At 52.0% G+C, this 18,931-nt stretch overlaps 1 protein-coding gene across 7 annotated transcripts in view; it reads left to right on the top strand.

Annotated features, from left to right (window-relative positions):
* Positions 1–7,706, top strand: part of TRAPPC9 (trafficking protein particle complex subunit 9) — a gene marked incomplete at its 5' end in the record, with an annotated part of 502,410 nt that extends 494,704 nt beyond the window's left edge. For all 7 annotated transcript variants that reach the window (XM_079722453.1, XM_079722455.1, XM_079722457.1 and 4 more), the window contains 2 exons: positions 6,065–6,285; positions 6,941–7,706. In XM_079722453.1, coding sequence (XP_079578579.1) covers positions 6,065–6,285; positions 6,941–7,108 — 389 coding nt within the window. In that variant the 3' untranslated portion in view covers positions 7,109–7,706. The remainder of the gene's footprint in view (positions 1–6,064; positions 6,286–6,940) is intronic.
* Positions 7,707–18,931: the final 11,225 nt, after the last annotated feature.

The raw sequence follows: 18,931 nt of genomic DNA, 5'->3' as shown, positions 1-18,931 counted from the left end.
CAGCTTGGTCCTAATGTCCTCTCTGCAGGGGTGCTTCGGGGACATGGCCCAGTCCCCTCGAGTCCCAGGGGGCCCGAAGGGGACAGGGCACGGCTGGGATTTGAGCCCAGGTACCCCTGCCCCAAAGCCCACTCACTTACTCTTTCATTCATCTACTCACTCACTCAACAAATATGAACTAGAAGGGTGCCTGCCTGGCCTGGGTGTTGGGGCGAGGAGGGAGGGACACACAATGGTTAACAAACAAATGGGTAAAGAAGAACTTCAGATAAGATGTTGAGGGTCACGAGAAAATGAAGAGAGTGGAAGAGTGACGGTGCAGGAAGGCTCTTTACTGTGTGGTCAGCGACAGCCTCCCTAAGGAGAGGGCCAAGGTGGTGCGAACAGCCCGTGCAAAGGCCCTGGGGCAGGGACGCGCTGGGCCTGCTGGCAGAACAGGGAGGAGGGAGGCAAAGTGGTAGGAGCGCGGGGATGGGGGAACCTGGCTCAGGGCCGTGCAGGGCCCTGGAGACCAGGGTCAGTGGCCGTAATGTGATCAAAACTCCCTGTTATTCTGGGACCGGGCAAGGGGCGGGCAAGGACCTGACAAGGTGAAGCCACGGTTCACGCCGCTGTGAACCGTTGGCTGCCGTGGGGGAAGCCGGCCTGGGCTAAGGTAGAGCGGGTCGGGGCAGAGATGGGGATGGCCGCCGGGCGGGCCGGTGGGCTGGGTGTGGGTGCCCGGGGAACACCTCGGTGTGACCTCCAGGCGCCAGGCGGGCCTGCTGGGTAGGGCCACTTCTGTACGGAAGACCCTGGGGAGGCGGGGTTTCCGGGAGAAAGTGGGAGGGTTTCGTTTGGGCCAAGTTAAGGGTGAGACCGTGCTGGACACCTGGGCGAGGAGGTCAGGGCTGCCCAGAGGAGCCGGTGCCCGGCTGCAGCCCTCACTGGGTCCTGAGCCCCTCCTGCTCGGTCCTGCAGGGTGGCCACCCTTCCTGTCCAGGAGTCCCTCCCGCCTGGAGCTGCTTGAGGGCGGGGCCACATCCAGGGTGTTCCACAGATACTCATTAAGATAACGAGTGCTGCGGCCTTGGCCTCGGGCCTCGGGTTTCGGAAACTGGGGGCTTGGGGGCAGGTCGGGCAGAAACGAACCGAACCTTTGAGCACTTCCCTTTGGCACTTTGCACAGAGAATGTGGCACTCGCTGCGTTTCCAGATGAGGGACACAGGCAGGGTTCAGGCCGCGTGCGTGGTCCAGCTCCAGGCCGGGCTCTGCCCGCCCTCCCCTTGGGCCTGGGAGGCAGCGGCAGCTCTTTGGTCTCTGAGCGGCAGCCACTCTAACAAGTGAGCGCCAACCTAGTGGCTGAGAACAACACGAGCTACTACCCCACGGTCCTGTAGGCCAGTCTAAGAGGTGGCGGCAGGCTGGGGGCTGGGGAGACCCCGGTTCCCGCCTTCTGGGCTCCAGGGATGCCTGCACCCCTTGGCCCTGTCCTGTCTTCAAAGCCAGCCGTGCAGCAACTCCCAGCCGCCCCCCGCCCCCATGGACACGCAGCCTTCCAGGCTCTCCCCTGCCCCCTCTTACCCTTATAAGGACCTTTGTGATGACATTGGGCCCCACCCACGTACTCCAAGATACTTGCGTCTCACGGTCCTCAACTGAATGTCACCTGCAGAGTCCCGTTAGCGTGTGCGGGAACACACTGCACGGGATCCAGGGATTAGGACGTGGACACCTTCGGGGGTGTCATTCTGTCTACCGCACCACCCCCTCTGGTGGCACAGACTCAGGGTTCCGGGAGCTTCTCGGGGACAAGGCTATAGACCTCACAGAGCCAGAGTTCTGTCTCTCCCGCCCAGCGCTCCCGAGGAGCCCCCAGGTCGAGGTCGCCCGTGCGCAGCTCCCCGGCAGCCTGGGGGTCAGGACATGGGCTTCCAGGCTGGGACCGCCCTCCCTGCCTCCCCGGGGGGGTGGGGGGGTGCCTCTCCCCTGAGGCTGGGGCATTCCAGGTCGCGATGTGGCCCACCTGCAGGTTGGCTGTGGGTCTGCATCCCTCCTGGACAGAGTGGCCAGGAGAGGCTGAAGGGACTCGTCCTCTGCCTCGGTCCTCTCTGTCCATCGCATCAGCGCTGTGCTGGTCATCTTTCCCCATCAGCATTCACGGCCAGCCTGCGGGTGAGAAACGGCCCTGGAGAAGCTATATAAATGCAAAGTGTCCTCCTCGGCTGGGGATTAGAGCTGGTCAGGGACCTGGCCTGCCCTGCGCATTCTCCGCTGCCCAGGGTGGATGTGAGCGTAATGGTGATAATGATCCAGCCGTCCCCCTGCGGGCCGTTGTGTGCCCCGCCCCCTCTGCGTGCGCATTTCCAATTCTCACAAAACCTCTTTGAGGTGGGCTTTCCTATCAGCCCTTCTAAAGGTGAGGAAACTGAGGCTCGGAGAGGGCAAGCGGGGAGGAGTCAAGGAGAAACTACTCAAAACTGCGCAGCAGCAGGAATCTCTACCCCAGCCTGGAGACGGGCAGGGTGGTCACCACCCCAGGAAGTGGACAGTGGCAGCGGCCTGACGGGCCGACCCTGGAGGCCAAGGGGAGCAACTAGCCCCCGCACACCTGGCCATCAGCCCTGGGGTTCCCACGGGGGTCTTCATGAGCCCCCCCTGGATGCCGCGGGAAGGCTCCCGGGTGATTGTGAGGACTCCTCGGGGCGGGGAGGCGCCAGCTGCATGGGAGACACTCGGACTGGTGTGCCCACCCCCTCCCTGCAGCTGGCCAGTCTGCTGCAGACACAGAGGGAGGGCTAACCCGCCATCCCTAGCAGGGGCCCCGGTCTGGCGATGGAGTGGACGCGGCGCCCACCTGAGGGCGGAGGGGCTGGGCCAGGTGGCCCCTGGGGACGGTGGGCGGGAAGCCGAGCTGAGCCCTGCACGTGCCACAGGGCGGCTGAACTCCCGGCAGTGCCGCGATGTGGTTCTCATTCCTCTGGGCAATTTAGAAACGGCTCCAGCACAGCTTGCCTTTGAGAAATTTTTAATTATTTCTTCCCTGCGCCTTCCTAGTGAGCTCTGTGACTCCCTGGTGGACGGCTGGGGCTTCTCCTTGCTGGTCTCAGCTGTTCCTTCCAGCCTTGCTCAGCGGGGCTTCCACGTGCGAAGGGTCCCCTCTCTCCAGCATGGGGCACAGCTACCCTGGTCCAGAGTCAGAGAATCGAATTCACTACAGCAAGGGGTGTGCTGCGACATTAGTGCCGGTGGAGTTACAACCCCCGACCTGAGCACAGCCATCACGGTCACCGTCAACACTGTTATCTCAGATGCATTTTCATTAGATTTCTCGCACAGTACCCCGTGGGTCCCAGGAGAGGCCAGCCCTGGCATCCTTTTCAATTCAGGAAGCATGTCATATTCTCAGAGAAAACGGACCTCTGCTGTTTCCACCCAGTGAGTGACATGGGAAGGTTTGGTGCTCTCGGACCCAGGTTGGAGGTGCTGGAGCTGCAGGGTGGAAGGAGACAGCTGCTTGCTGAGCCCAGAAGGTTGTGAGTTTGGCAGGCAGTTATTGTGGGTGCCAGGCATGGGTGTGGCGTGACGAACTGTCCCAGCGTGCCTGGCACTGAGGGGTTCCCGGGACGCAGAAGTTTCAGTACTAAAGCCAGGATGGATGAACCATGACAGTTGGTCACCTATGACTGGGGACACATCAGAGAGCAAGACAGGTGGGTCCTGCCCCTCTTGAGGGTCGCCCTCCTCCCCGGGGAGGCAGATAAGGAAGCAAGCAGCTCTCCCCAGACTAGGGCAGGGCAGGCCTGGCTGGGTCCTCTGTCTGCCTCTGGACCATTACCCCGGTTTTGCAGATGAGGTGAAGGAGGCTCAGTTCGGCAGAGGGCCTCCTCCAGGATGAAGGGTTGGGGCAAAGCCAAGATCCCAGCCCAGCCTGCTGCTCAGCCAGGGGCCAGCTCCGTCCCCCATCCCGGCCACCCTGGCCTGACCTCGGGACCATGCCCCTCCCCGTCATTTAGAGAATGCCAAGGAAAGAGTCCCACTAGGAACTGTGTCCACAGCCTCATTTCCCCTCCTCATTGCCCCAGGGGCCAAGTAGAGCTGGGCATCAGGGAAGGGTTAAGTGGGCACCACCAGGTGAGCTGGGGGCTGCTCTGCAGATGAGCCATAGGCCAGGGCCTGTGGCCCACGCGTTTCTCTACAAGGGAGAACAGAGGGGGCAGAGACGCAGCGAGCCGGCCACCCTTCGCTGATTTGCAGATAATCCTGTCTTCCCCTTAACGGAACCGTCAACCGAGGCTCTTCTACACCTGCTGTCTCCACATGAGGCTCAGACTCGCCTGGCTGGGTTCATTGTTCAGCACGCATCACTGGGGCCCGGCCTGAGCCGGAGAGGGACCAAGGACTGGCATTACGCCCACTTCTCAGGTTTGAAACAGGCCCAGGACAGAAGCCAATGTCTCTTGTTCCTGATATATCCTCTCTACACACTCACACACACACACACACACACACACACACACACGCACACACACACACACACACACACACACACACGCACACACACTCTCACTCCGAGCCCTGGATGTGCTACGGAAAGGTCAGCTGAAGAGATTCCAGCACTCCTTGGGGATATCCACCTGCCTTGGAGGGAGGGTCTGCATGGCCCGTCCAGGGCTGGCCCCTCTCCAGACCCGTGCCTTCCAGGAACCCCAGTGAGGCGCTGGCCTCCTCCCATGGGCACCGAGGCCCCATAGCTGTTGGGCAGGATGGTCTTCCGTGCAGTCACCTGGTGTCAAGAGCAGTGGCAGTGACTTGGGGGCTGTCCCCGACTAGCCTCCACTGTGGGATGCTGGTAATGGCGGGGTCAAGGTTGAGACACATGTGACGAGTCCTTCAACAGCAAGGTGGGCAGGCGTGAGGAAGTACCCAGGTGACCTGTCACGTCATTACTCCTGGGCCTGCAGATGTGACGAGGCCAGAGCTCAGGGTCGGCGCTTGGTAGCCCCATGGCCAGTACCGTGTGGTGTGAAGTCCCACGGCAGGCCTAGGACCCCGTTCCCTGGCCTCCATGGCCGGATCAGCAAGCCGGTGACCTTCTGGTGTCAGGAAGGACCCTTACTGACCGTATCAGCGTTCAGTGCTGCCATAGCAAATTACCACAGACCGGGGGCCTCGAGACAACAGGGCTGGACTGACTCACTGTTGTGGAGGCTGGAGGTCTGAATTCAAGGTGTGGTCAGCGCTCTGGGGGAGGATCCCCCCGCCTCTCCCAGCTCCCGGAGCTGCGGCTGCATCACTGCAGCCTCTGCCTCTATCTTCACCTGGGCTCCCCTCTGAGTCAGTTTTCTCCTCTCCGCCTCTTTTAAGGACACTTGTCGCTCTCAAATCGCAGCCTATGCCTTGCACCCATGCTTGAAGGCAGGTCCCCCAGCCTACCCACCCCGCCGTCCTGCTGGGATGTCTGGTGGTCTGAGGAGAGCAGGGGTCACAGCACAGCCTCTCCAGTCCACCGGCCCCGTCACCCCACCCCCCTGCTGCCGCTCATTCCCTGCCTGATGGGCGCGTGCCCTGCTCCGTGACTCCCAGGCCTTCCCCCAGCTAGCGTCCTGCCTCCTGGTGCCCTAGGGCCACTCCGGCCCTCACTGTGGCAGTCTGGACGGGTCGGTCTGCAGGTGACTCAATAGAGGCCCAGCCACGGCTCCTCGGCCCCGGCCTGTGCACAGTTCCCGCCAGTTCTTAGTCCCTCCCCTGGCTGTCCTCCACCGGCAGGAGCCCCTGGGGTCTGGGCCAGAGCTCAGCCCTTCCAGGCGGGGGCAGCTAGGAGGCCCTTCAGGACCCCCCAGTGACTCTGGGGCCCTCTCGGCCTCTCCAGCATGGCACAGACCCCCCTGGGGTACAGCTCTGGCCCCGACTCCTGTCTCCGCTGGCCTGCACGTCGGGAGAGCAGGAACTGGAGCCCTTCCTCTGTTTTCCAGGAGGCAGCCTTGGGGGGTGAAGGAGCGGGGAATGAATGAATGAATGAATGGAGGGAGGGAGGCCGGCTGGGCGGTGCCCTGACGGCCTCGTGCCCCGTGTCGCTCGCAGACGTGCTGGTGGACGGACAGCCCTGTGACCGCGAGGCGGCGGCCTGCCGGGTGGGCGACCCCGTGCGCCTGGAGGTGAGGCTGACCAACCGGAGTCCGCGCAGCGTGGGGCCCTTCGCCCTCGGCGTGGTGCCCTTCCAGGACCACCAGAACGGCGTGCACACCTACGACCTGCGCCATGCCGTCTCCTTCGTGGGCTCCGGCACCTTCTACCTGGACAAGGTGCGTGTGGCCCCCGGTCACTGTCCCCTGTCCCACCCCTCCCCCAGTGGCAGACGTAAGGGTTGGTAGACGTGGTGGCCTCTCTGCGTTGACCCTCGTCCCCCTGACTCGCCCTGAGACCTCAGACAGGTTCACGTCTCTGCACCTGAGTCCTGGGACCAGAGCTAGGGTGGGGATAGCGGCCCCGAGGGCCGTCAAGGGGCTGCGACGAGTGTGCTGGGGGGGCGGCAAGGCAGCGTCAGATCTCCGTGCCCCTGGCACCGCCGCCCTGCCCCACGTGGCCGGCTCCTCCCTGCTCGTGGTCGCTGCACGCAGGCCCAGAGGGACTGATGGGGTCACAGGGCACAGTCCTCAAGCTCCACTTACCTGGTGAGATGGCGCCTTTGCCCCAAACGCTCCCCACGCTCCCTGACCCCCAAACGGCCCAGGGAGGGAAGTGTGATTAGCGCCATCCTAGGATAGGAGCTGAGGCCCAGAGAGGTGCAGTGACTCGCCCGGGGCAGCACAGCAGGGAAGCCCTGGAGGGCCACGGGAGCAAGTCCTGGGGGCCCGTCCGCCCCCGCCCCCGCCTCTGTATCTAGGTCGGTTCAGGGCTCTCCTGGAGGCTCTGGGGGTCCGCGCTGCTCCCGGCTGACGCCCCTCGTCCTCCCCTCAGGTGCGGCCGTCGGGCCAGTCAGCCTGCCTTGGGGCCCTTCTGTTCCTCTGCACGGGTGACTTCTTCCTCCGCATCCGCTTCCACGAGGACAGCTCCAGCAAGGGGCTGCCGCCCTCCTGGTTCCGCCTGCCCAGCGTGCACGTGCGCGCCCTGGGGGCCCAGGCCTGAGCCGCTGTTCCCGCGGGGAGAGATGCCCAGAGGGCTCCCCGGGCAGGGGACAGGCCTTCACTGCAACTCCTGTCCACTCCTCCCACCGCTCACCTCCCCTCCTACCTGCGGCATCCTCTCTGGGCTTTGCAGGAGCCCCCAGACTTGGCAGCCGTGCCCCTTCCCACACTGGCCATCAGGGCTCCCCTGCAAGAGGCTGCTGCTAGGGTGAATGCTAACCAAACCCCAAAGTGTGGCCCTGGGTCCCTGCACCTGTTCCTGGGACCTGGGGTTCACAGCCCAGCCAGCAGGAAGAAAAGGTGAGCGTGAGGGAGGGGCACAGCCGGTGGGGGGGTCTGGGGAGCCTCCCTCGGCCCCCTCAGCCCTTGGAATCCCCCGAGGGCTGGCTCTTCTCCCAGGGGCCCCGAGGCAGCCCAGCCAGGAGAGATGGCACCGGGGTTGACCCCAAGAGGAGCCACCTGCCCCCAGTGGGTAGACAGTCACCTGTGCCAGCTGTTCTGGCCCCTGGGCTGGTTCCAGGCTGGGCTGTGGGGGGTCACAGCCTGTGTGTGTCTGCGTGTCGGTGACAGATTCTCCAATAAACGGCCTGCCTCGCTTCTCTGCTGGTCCACCTGCATCCCTGCCTCTGCTAGTCCAGTGTGGTCAGGGGGCCGCCCCCCAACTCGTCAGCCCCCGGCGCAGGTAGGGACTCACACGACCCCACACAGCACACACAGCTGGTGGCTGGCAGGGTTGGGCCTGTGTCTGTCTGTCCCTGTGGCCCCCCCAGGCCCCTCCCCTGCGTGTGCTCTTTGGGCCTCTGTGCCACCCCTCTCAGAGCACCGTCTCGAGTACCACACCACGGTCCTCAGCCCCCGCGATGGCTCTGGCCATCTTGGCCTCTCACTTTCTCTCCTGAGGTCCACACTCACTCGGGAAGATGTTTGGGGGTGACACAGGCATCCAGAAGTCGAGGTGCAGATTGGAGGTGGGCGTTCCGCAGCCACCCTGGGACCCACCTACCCACCTACCGCGAGGGCTGCCTCGCGCCGGCTCCCTCCTCGCTCCCCTCCGGGTCGCCCAGTCCACCGGCCCCCTGCAGCCTCACTCCCAGCCCTGGAGGTTTAGACCACCTCTGCCCAGGCACCCTCAGGCCCTGTCTAGTAAATTCCACCTTCGAGCAGAGTTCTGGGGCCAGAGAGAGGGTGAGGGTCCCAAGGCACAGAGCAGGGTGCGGTGAAGCCGGACGTGTCCAAGGCTCCCGAGTCCCCCCGTTTAAACGAGGCCCCCCCGGGCAGCAGGCGCGTGGCCGGCCCACACCCAGGGACAGAGGAGGATGGGCAGTGAGCGAGCTGCCGTGGGCCTGGGGCGCATGGCCCGTGGGAGCCCCACGGCTTCAGAGATGGGTGCCCTTCCACGCGTACCGGCACGCCCCGATTAGAAAACATCTCAACGAAAGCTCTGGGCTCAGGGCAGCGAGGAACTTCCCAGGCCCGCCTCACATGGGCTGCACGTGTTCCTGGCATGCCTCCCAGTGCCGGGACTTCGCCCTGCTATGCGGTCCTCAAAACCTCTGGGCCCTGGGGCACTGCCCCATCGCGGGGCCTGGGGGACTGGGTCTCCAGGTGCCCGGAGCACAGAGCCAGAGGCAGCTGAGCAGAATCCCGCTGCCCTGGCAGGGTCACCCCAGGAGACACCTGGGAGGAGCCGCCTTCTCCCACACTCCACCTCTCTGACGATGCTTATGGTCCCTCACAGGCTCTCAGGGCCCAAGTCCAGGCCTCATGGACCAGGCTGCCACCCGTGGCTTTGCAGACTGCTTGTCGCTCACAGGGAGGTCGAGTGAGGGCCAGAACCCTGTCTTGCCCCTCGTGGGGCTGTGCCGCCTGGGTTGGGCAGGGGGTGCTTATTCAAACTGCACGAGCTGCCACGTGGCCTGGGGTGGCCCGTTCCCCCCACTCCATCGGCCTCCACCCTCGCGGACCTTGCTTCTCCCAGAGCCCTGCCCTTAGCCGGCCCTCCCTTCTGCCCAGGGCGCACACACCTGGGTCCTCGCAGAGGCTGGCCCAGGGACGGTCTTCGTTTCAGTGCCCCATAGCAAACCCTGAATCTGAGCACAAGTTCATCTGGGAGATGGGGGGTCCCCGGTGGGGGAGTGAGGGGTCGGGGCGGGGACGAGCGGGGGCGGAAGCATTCTTGGGCCCCTGGGCTGAAATCCTCCGGGAACTTGTGGGGCGTGAGAACACAGCCTCAGACTCCTCCTGCCAGCGACGAGAGCTGGCCCGTGTGTCCCCCAGCCCTCAGGGGTTCATTCCTGCCATGCCAGCTGTTCTCGGACCTGAACAGGGCAGCTGCCAGCCTTGGGAGCCCCAGGGATGCTGGACATTCCAAGGAATCTTGGGGGCTGGGAGTGAGGGCTCGTCCGCAGCCATTTTCTGGGACTGGCCGAGGGTAACACAGCAGGTGTTTGGTCTCTGCCCTCAGTTCCTGACAGAGCTGTTTCATCCCTTGGAATTTCCTGGGTGACAGGAGCATCTTTTGTTCGAAAAAAGGCGGCTCTGGGTGGGCTCCTAGATGGCTTCAGGATGGGGGCTGGTCACCAGAAAGGCCCAAAATGACTAGAAGCTTGGGCCTCTCTCTCCCACCCTCATCCTCCGGGGAGGGGAGAGGGACTGGAAATTGAGTTAATTGATCATGCCTGCAAGATGAAGCCCCCGTAAAATTCCCTCAGCTGTGGGGGTGTGGAGAGCTTCCTGTTTGGTGGACATGCCCACGAGCTGGAGGTTGTGCACCCCAACTCCACCGGGACAGAAGTTCCTGCAGCCAGGATCCTCCCAGACCTCTGGGCACCTCTTCGTCTGGCCGTTCATCTGTATCCTTTATAACGTCAGTTATAATCGATTGGTCAACATAAGCCGTAAGTAAAGTGTTTTCCTGAGTTCTGTGAGCTGTTCTAGCAAATTATCAAGCCTGAGGAGGGGGTCATGGGAACCCCATGTGTTTTTTAGTTTCCAAAACAAGTACAACAGTTGCCAGAGAAGTTACTGAATGCGCCGAGGGAGAAGTCTCAAAGGGCTTCTTGGGGGAGGGGGTGTTGACACTAACCCAGGCACCCTGAAAGGTGACCCATGTGAGGCCTGCGTCCCGAGTGCCCCCCACGGTGGAGGAGATGAAGTGCATCTGGCCCAAGGACAGCCCTGAGTGGGCTGTGAGCATTTGGAGCTTTCTCGTAGGGTCAGTGGGAGCCTGGGAACCATGTAGAGCAGGGATGTGACCGTTGGCGTTGGCATGGCTGGATCGTTCCAGCGTGGAGGTGTGTGGCCGAGGCAGAGAACCCAGGCGCAGGTGTCTGGGGGACAGCTCAGCGTCCTGGCTCTTCAGGTTCCGTGCTGTCAGCTCCTGAGCACAACAGTCCTACAGCTGCTGTGTCTGGAACCCTCCTCCCTCCCAAGGCCAGAGGAGGCTAAGCCCGGAATAGACTGTGTCCTTTTCATTTCACTAGCTGAGCTGGCTTGGTTTTGCCTCCTGACGCTGTTCCCTTTGGCCAGGACAGGCCTGCAATGACCCTGTAATCTCCCAGCCATCACACTCTTGTCATCCTAAATTCACCAAGCAGAGCCCGGATCCATGGGAGGGGGTCTGAGGAACTGAACTCCGACTCAGCCACTTGTCAACTCTGCGACCTCAGACACGTCACTGAAGACTCGATGTCTTTTCTTCCGAATAAGTGGAGATAAAAATACTTATTTCATGGGCACTTTTACGGTAAGAGTTTGGTTTGATCTCCTCAACATTCCTACACATGAGGGCAACTCCCCGTGAATACTGGTTCCGTCCTCGTACCCCTCCCGTCGCCTGTGTGCTCCCATCCACATCCCCGGCATGTGCCTGGAATTCCACCATTCCCCTGGGAAGCTTAACAAGGGATATTGCTGTTTCCCATTAGACCCCTGCACAGCTTAATTTATTAGGTAACATGAAATAATATAAGGCAGGTATTTCCAACACAAATGCTCAAATGGGCAAGGGATTGTCTGACAAAGGAGTGAGCTCTGTGCCTCTTTACAGTCAAGCAAAAGCTGGAACTGTGGATGGTTTCAAAGGATGCAGGTGTCAGATGAGGCCTGTGAGGCCAGAGGCCACTGTCGTTAGATGTCTTAAGAGCCAGCCTGGTCCCAGTAAGCAGAGAAGAGAGTGAGGTGCGTGTGATCACCTGGCTCCTGGGGCCTCTGAGCAATGTCTTAAGGGATTACGACAAATAATAAGTAAAGATCAAAAGAGGGTGTCAACATGATGGAGTAGGGGCCCAGACTAAGCTCCTATTGAAAACAGCCAAAAACGATGGTAATTATATAAAAACACATTTGTGAGTGTATCCGCAAAGCTGGCAGGGGAGTAAGAAATACTCAGTCCAGTACCTGTGTGTAGGCAGAATCCAAAAAGGCAAGCAGTGAACTGATGCCAACTTTCATTTTGAGGGTTTTTGCCAAAGCAGGAGCATCAGTTTTTTGCAGTCTCACAAGACAGGAAGGAGGAAGACAAATCCTAGGGCCCATCAGGTGGGAAGTCTAATAGAAGGCCACTCCCCAATAACTTGGGAGGCCTACCATACTTAGAGAGTGGAAATAAAACTACTCTGTCTCAACCCTTTGATTCCAACCCACATTGGCCCTCCCTTGAATCTGCAGTCCCAAGACACACTCCCTGAAAGCCACCCCCAAACTTCAAGTCACTCATTAACTTGACAATGACCCTAAATATACACACCCCGGGCTTCCCTGGTGGCGCAGCGGTTGAGAGTCCGCCTGCTGATGCGGGGGACGCGGGTTCGTGCCCCGGTCTGGGAAGACCCCACATGCTGCGGAGCGGCTGGACCCGTGAGCCATGGCCGCTGGGCCTGCACGTCCGGAGCCTGTGCTCCGCAATGGGAGAGGCCAGTGAGAGGCCCGCGTACCACAAAAAAAAATATACATACCCTTACCACCGCATACCAGACGTCTTACAGAAGTAAATGCATCCTTTCTGGAGGAATCTACTCTTGTCCCAAGCTCCAAGGGTTTCTACGAGGAAAATTAATAATTCAGAGTTTCAAAAGAGAGAAAGTCATTAAATACACAAGGAAACAATGCATCATGTGTGAGAGCCAGAAGAAACAAAAGCAGCAAACTTGGGCTTGAAAAGGAATCGGACATTGGCTTTATCAGACATAGACTACAAAATAAGTATGCTTTATATGTTTTGAGAAACGAAGAAGATTAAAATGGGTAAAGACCTAGAACATCATAAAATAATCAAATGGAACTCCTATAATTGGAAAATAGAGCTGAAATTAAATACTTAACAAATAGGTTGAAGAGCAGATTAAACCCAGCTTGGGGGAGAACTAGTGAACGAAAGATAGAGCTGAAGATGTTAAGGGAAAAAATGCAGCCCAGAAAGACCAAACAATATAAAAGAGACTTAAACACAGAGAACAGAGTGAGACACTCTCTCATACATCTAATCAAGTCCCTGGAGAAGTGGGTAAAGAGAATAGAGAAAAGGCAGTATTTGAAGGGGTAATGACTGAGAACTTCTCAGAACTGATAAAGACAAAAGTCCACATATTTTAACAAGCCTGATAAAGTCCAAGTAGCATAACATTTAAAAGACACAATAGACACGTCATAATACAATTTCAAGGACCAGATACAAAGGGATGATTTAAAAGGAGCTGGAAAGAAAAGACAGATTACCTTCAAAGAAGTGGCAATTTGATTGACAGCTGACTTTCCATCAGCAAAAACAAAGTCCAGAAGTCAGTGGTATAGTATCGGAGGATGTGCTGAGTGATGCAAATATTTTTCAATAGATGAAATGATTGTATTTTCATATAAACAAAAACAGGGGTTCCACCACCAAAACCTCATGGAAGGGAGTTCTGAAGAATGAATCTCAGGCAGAAAGAAATTGATGCCAGATAGAAAGTCAGGGATGCAAGGAAGAAGGAACAACAGATTGAGTGGTACACATGTGGATAAATCTAAACAAACATTTACTGTTCAGTAATAATTATTAACTTAAAACAGAATTGACATATAGCAAAATAACATAAGTGTTGGTAAGGGGATGATTGGAATTAAAGTATTCTAAAATGCTTTAATTTCAATTTTAAAGGTTCAGGAGGAGGGTAAAGATATTGAGCAATTCGGTGCTTTGTTTATGGAAGTTTCCATTTCTGGGATAAACACTAAGAAAATGAGAAATAACATGAACAACTTCTAAACTAGATGCTCCAAAAAAAATGGAATAAGGAAAATTAATTATTCAATCAAAAAGTAGGAAAGAAAGAAAAGAAAATGACCAAAGAAATAAATGGTAATGACAGAACAAATAGAAGAAAATGACAACCATATTGGTATTATCCCCATATTACAGGTGAAAAAAATGAGGCACGGAGCAATTAAGTAACACCTAGAAGTGGTTATAAAATAAGTTGTAGAAATAAAGCATATCCATACTTAGAGTAAATTAAGCTAAATATCCCAGATAGAAAACTAGACAAAACCCACAAAATCATGTTTATGATATTTACAAGAGACACTACAACCTAAGGATATAGTAGGTTGAAATGAAATGTTGGAAAAAATGTACCAGAAAAGTCCTAATTCAATAAGTCTAAAGCAAAAAATAAATTACTTTAAGAAATAAAAACAATAACATCATGATAAAAGTAATAACATCAGGAAGCCTATAATAACTCCAAATATGTATGCAACCAATAATACTACCTTCAATACATAAAGAAAAACTTGGTAGAACTAAAAGGAGAAATAAACCTCTCACAGTAACTAAAAGATCAAGAAGACAAAAATTGTTAAAGACATACAAGATTTGTAAAATTCCATCATTAAATTTGATTTAATGGATTTATATAGAATACTCAGCAGCTTAGAAAGTCATTTTTATCAAGGGCATACGTTAAAGATTTGCTTTATGGCCCAGTAAGTAGTTGAAGGACTGTTATCCTACAGATACATCATCTGAGCCCAATATACTTAACTTAGAAATCAGAAAAAGATGATTACAAAATTCTCATGTATTTGGAATCTAGTAAACACTTCTAGATAACTCAGAGTTGAGAGAGGAGTAACCATGGAAAGTAGGAAATACTGAAATTGAACAATTAATAAAAGTATTAATTAACTTGTGTGATGCACATAAATCAGTATTTAGAAGAAGGTTTTATAAACTTAAATGCTTATATTCAAAAGAAGAAAGTGGAAAAGTTAATGAACAAAGCACCATCTCCAGGAGCTAAAAAAGATGGCATAAGAAATCAAAGAAAATAGAGGAATATAATAAAGATCATAAATTAACAAAATAAGAAAGAGACACACAATAACAAAAAGCCAAAGGTTGTTTCTTGAAAAGGCTAATAAAATTGAGAAACCTCTGAGTAGATTAATAAAGAAAAAAGAAAAGGCACAAATAGCCACACTACAAGTAAAGAGGGGTACTGCAGACAATAATAGGAGACTATTATAAGAGGAAATTATGAAGAAATTCATAACAATAAACTTGAAAATGTAAATGAAATACATTTTCTAAGAAATATAATAATTAAAATTTCTGGTAATAAATAGGATGAGTAATCCTAAACCCATTAAAGAAATCAAGTCTGTAGTTAAAAATCTTTTCAAAAAGAAAACTCCAGGCCCAGATGGTTTTTTACCAGTGAATTCTAATTCAAGGAACAAAAAATTCTAATGCTACACAAAACATGTCTGAACATGGGAAAAGAGGTGAAACACTCAGGTATATTTTATGAGGCTGGTATAACCTTGACATCAAAATCTAACAAATACAGCATAAGAAAAGAAAATTTTAGGCTAAATCCTAAAATTTTGCATCACCGTAGATGCAAAAAATTTGAATCTAAATGTTAGCAAACTGATTCAGTGATACGTGTAAAAGAATACCATCATCAAGTGTTTGTTGGCAATCTGTATATCTTCTTTGGAGAAAAGTCTATTTAGGTCTTCCGCCCATTTTTGGATTGGGTTGTTTGTTTTTTTGATATTGAGCTACATGAGCTGCTTGTATATTTTGGAGATTAATCCTTTGTCAGTTGCTTCATTTTGAAAGGATGATCAGCATCACTAATTGTTAGAGAAATGCAAATCAAAACCACAATGAGGCTGAGTAATATTCCATTGTATATATGTGCCACATCTTCTTTATCCATTCATCAGGGAGATCAGCTCGGTGCTTTGTGACCACCTGGAGGGGTGGGATAAGGAAGGTGAGAGGGAGACGCAAGAGGGAGGGGATATGGGGATATATGTATGCATATAGCCGATTCACTTTGTTATACAACAGAAACTAACACAAAACTGTAAAGCAATTATACTCCAATAAAGATGTCAAAAAACAAAAACAAAAAAAACCAAAACCACGAGGTATCACCTCACACCTGTCAGAACGTCCATCATCAAAAAATCTACAAACAATAGATGCTGGAGAGGATGTGGTGAAAAGGGAACCTTCTTGCCCTGTTGGTGGGAATGTAAATTGGTACAGCCACTATGGAGAACAAACAGTATGGAGGCTCCTTAAAAAACTAAAAATAGAACTACCATACGAGCCAGCAATCCCACTACTGGGCATATATCCTGAGAAAACCGTAATTCCAAAAGAGACATGTACCAAAATGTTCATTGCAGCACTATTTACAATAGCCAGGACATGGAAGCAACCTAAGTGTCCACTGACAGATGAATGGATAAAGAAGATGTGGCACATATATACAATGGAATATTACTCGGCCATAAAAAGAAATGAAATTGAGTTATTTGTAGTGAGGTGGATGGACCTAGAGTCTGTCATACAGAGTGAAGTAAGTCAGAAAGAGAAAAACAAATACCATATGCTGACACATATATATGGAATCTTAAAAAAAATGGTTGTGATGAAACTAGGGGCAGGACAGGAATAAAGACGTAGACGTAGAGAATGGACTTGAGGACACAGGGAGGGGGAAGGGGAAGCTGGGACAAAGTAAAAGAGTAGCATCGACCTATATACACTACCGAATGTAAAATAGATAGCTAGTGGGAAGCAGCCACATAGCACAGGGAGATCAGCTCAGTGCTTTGTGACTACCTAGAGGGGTGGGATAGGGAGGGTGGGAGGGAGACGCAAGAGGGAGGGGATATGGGGATACATGTATACATATAACTGATTCATTTTATTATACAGCAGAAACTAACATGACATTGTAAAGCAATTATACTCCAATAAAGATGTTAAAAAAATAAAATAAAAATTATTTTTCACAGCAAAAAAAAAAAAAAAAGAATACTATGATCAAGCTGTATTTATTCAGAGAATGCAAGGTTGGTTTTACATTGGAAAAGATAGTAATGAATCCACCACTCTAACAAATTAAAGAAGAAAAATCATATCATTCTTACAGATGCGGGGAAAGTCTTTGATAAGAGTCAACATCCTCTTGTGACTTTCAAAAAACTCCAAAAGCCTGCAAAAACCTCTCACTAATCTAGGTCTAGAAGAGTTTCTTTAACCTAATAAAAGGATATCTATTAAAAGTATACATACAGAAAACATTATTCTTTTTTGTTTTTTAGGGTACTTGTTTTATTTTTTTTAACATCTTTATTGGAGTATAATGGCTTTACAATGGTGTGTTAGTTTCTGTTTTATAACAAAGTGAATCAGCTATACACTGATTTAGTGTAGTGTATAACTACACTGTTAGTTTCTGTTTTATAACAAAGTGAATCAGCTATACACTGATGGGAATATACATATATCCCCATATCTCTTCCCTCTTGCATCTCCCTGCCTCCCACCCTCCCTATCCCACCCCTCTATGTGGTCTCAAAGCACCGAGCTGATCTCCCTGTGCTATGTGGCTGCTTCCCACTAGCTATCTATTTTACATTTGGTAGTGTATATATGTCCATGCCACTCTCTCACTTTGTCCCAGCTTACCCTTCCCCCTCCCCGTGTCCTCAAGTCCATTCTCTAGTAGGTCTGCATCTTTATTCCCATCTTGCCCCTAGGTTCTTCATGACCTTTTTTTTTTTTTTTAATTCCATATATATGTGTTAGCATACAGTATTTGTTTTTCTCTCTCTGACTTACTTCACTCTGTATGACAGACTCTAGGTCCATCCACCTCACTACAAATAACTCAATTTCGTTCCCTTTTATGGCCGAGTAATATTCCATTGTATATATGTGCCACATCTTTATCCATTCATCTGTCGATGGACACTTAGGTTGTTTCCATGTCCTGGCTATTGTAAATAGAGCTGCAATGAACATTGTGGTACAGAAAACATTATTCTGAATGTTGAAATGTAAGCACTCTCTTTAAGATCAGGAACAAAACAAGGATGCTCATTATCTCCACTTTTATTCAACATTGTACAATTGGTCCATGCCAGCACAGAAACTTAGATACAAGAGCAAATAAAAGGCATAAGGGCTGGAAAGGAAGAAACAAAACTGTCATTATTTGCACATTATATCACCAATTACACTAAAAAATCCTAAAGAATCTTCAGGTTTATCAGAATTAGTAAGTGCTTAAGCAGTGTTGTTGGATACAAAATCAATATAGAAAATCCACAGCATTATGGTACCACAACAAAACCAGCTGGAAAATAAAATCATAAACATTACCATTTATAGAACTACAAAAAATACAAAGAATCTGTGGTAGGCAGAATAATGACATTCCAAAGATGTCCACGTCCTCATTCCCAGAACTTGTGAAAATGATGGGTTCATGGCAAAGAGTAATTATGGGTACAGATAAAATTGAAGTTGCTAATCACCTGACTTTAAAATAGGGAGATTATCCTGGATTATCCATGTGGGTCCAATATATTCACAAGGTTTCTTAAAAGGGAAAGAGAGAAACAAAAGAGAACCAGAGAGATGGCAGCATGAGAAGAATTTAGCCTGATGTTGCTGGCTTTGAAGATGGAGGAAGGGGCCGTGAGCCAAGAAGTGCCTCAACCTCTAGGAGCTGGAAAAAGCAAGGAAACATTCTCCCCCTAGAGCCTCCACAAGAACAAAGCCCTGCCCACATCTTGACTTTTGCTCAGCAAGACTCATTTTGGACTCTGACTTCAAGAACTGTAAGATAATCAGTTTGTGTTGTTTAAGCCACCAAGTTTGTAGTAACTTGTTACAGAAACAATAGGAAACAAACACAGAATCCAGGAATAAATCTTTAATGTGTAAGACCATTATGGAGGAAGTTATAAAAATTTATTGGAAGACATTAAAGGAGATCTAAGTAAATGGTTGGAAGACTCTCTTTCATAAAGATGTAACTTCTCACTAAATTGATCTGTAGGTTCAATGCAACACCAGTAAAAATCTTAATTTTTTTGTGGGGCGGTGAAGCTTGGCAAGGTGATTCTAAAATTCATATATAAATGCAAAGGCCCAATAATAGCGAACATACTCTTGAAGAATAAGTCAAATTGTATTATAATGCTAAACAATACACACTGTGGAATAGAAGAATGGGTCAATGGAAAGCCCAGAAACAGACCTATGCATATAGGGACATATGATGTATGAAATATTGTTGTCACATGCCAGTGGGAAGAGGATGGACTTTTCCTTAAATAGTGCTCAGAAAGTCAGTGAGTAGCCATAGGGAAAGAGAGATACTGGGCCCTGCTACACACCATACATAAAAATTATTCTAAGTTAAGACCTAAATGTGAAAAGCAAAGTATAAAACATTTAGAAGACATTAAAGATATCTTACAATCTTGGGGTAGGGGTAGATATCCTAAATAAGACACAAAAAGCCCA

This window comes from Hyperoodon ampullatus (genome assembly GCF_949752795.1).
Source record: "Hyperoodon ampullatus genome assembly, chromosome: 17".
NCBI classification, from domain to species: domain Eukaryota; kingdom Metazoa; phylum Chordata; class Mammalia; order Artiodactyla; family Ziphiidae; genus Hyperoodon; species Hyperoodon ampullatus.
Note: the sequence above shows the minus strand (reverse complement) of the source record. Positions and strands in the feature narration are given on the sequence as shown.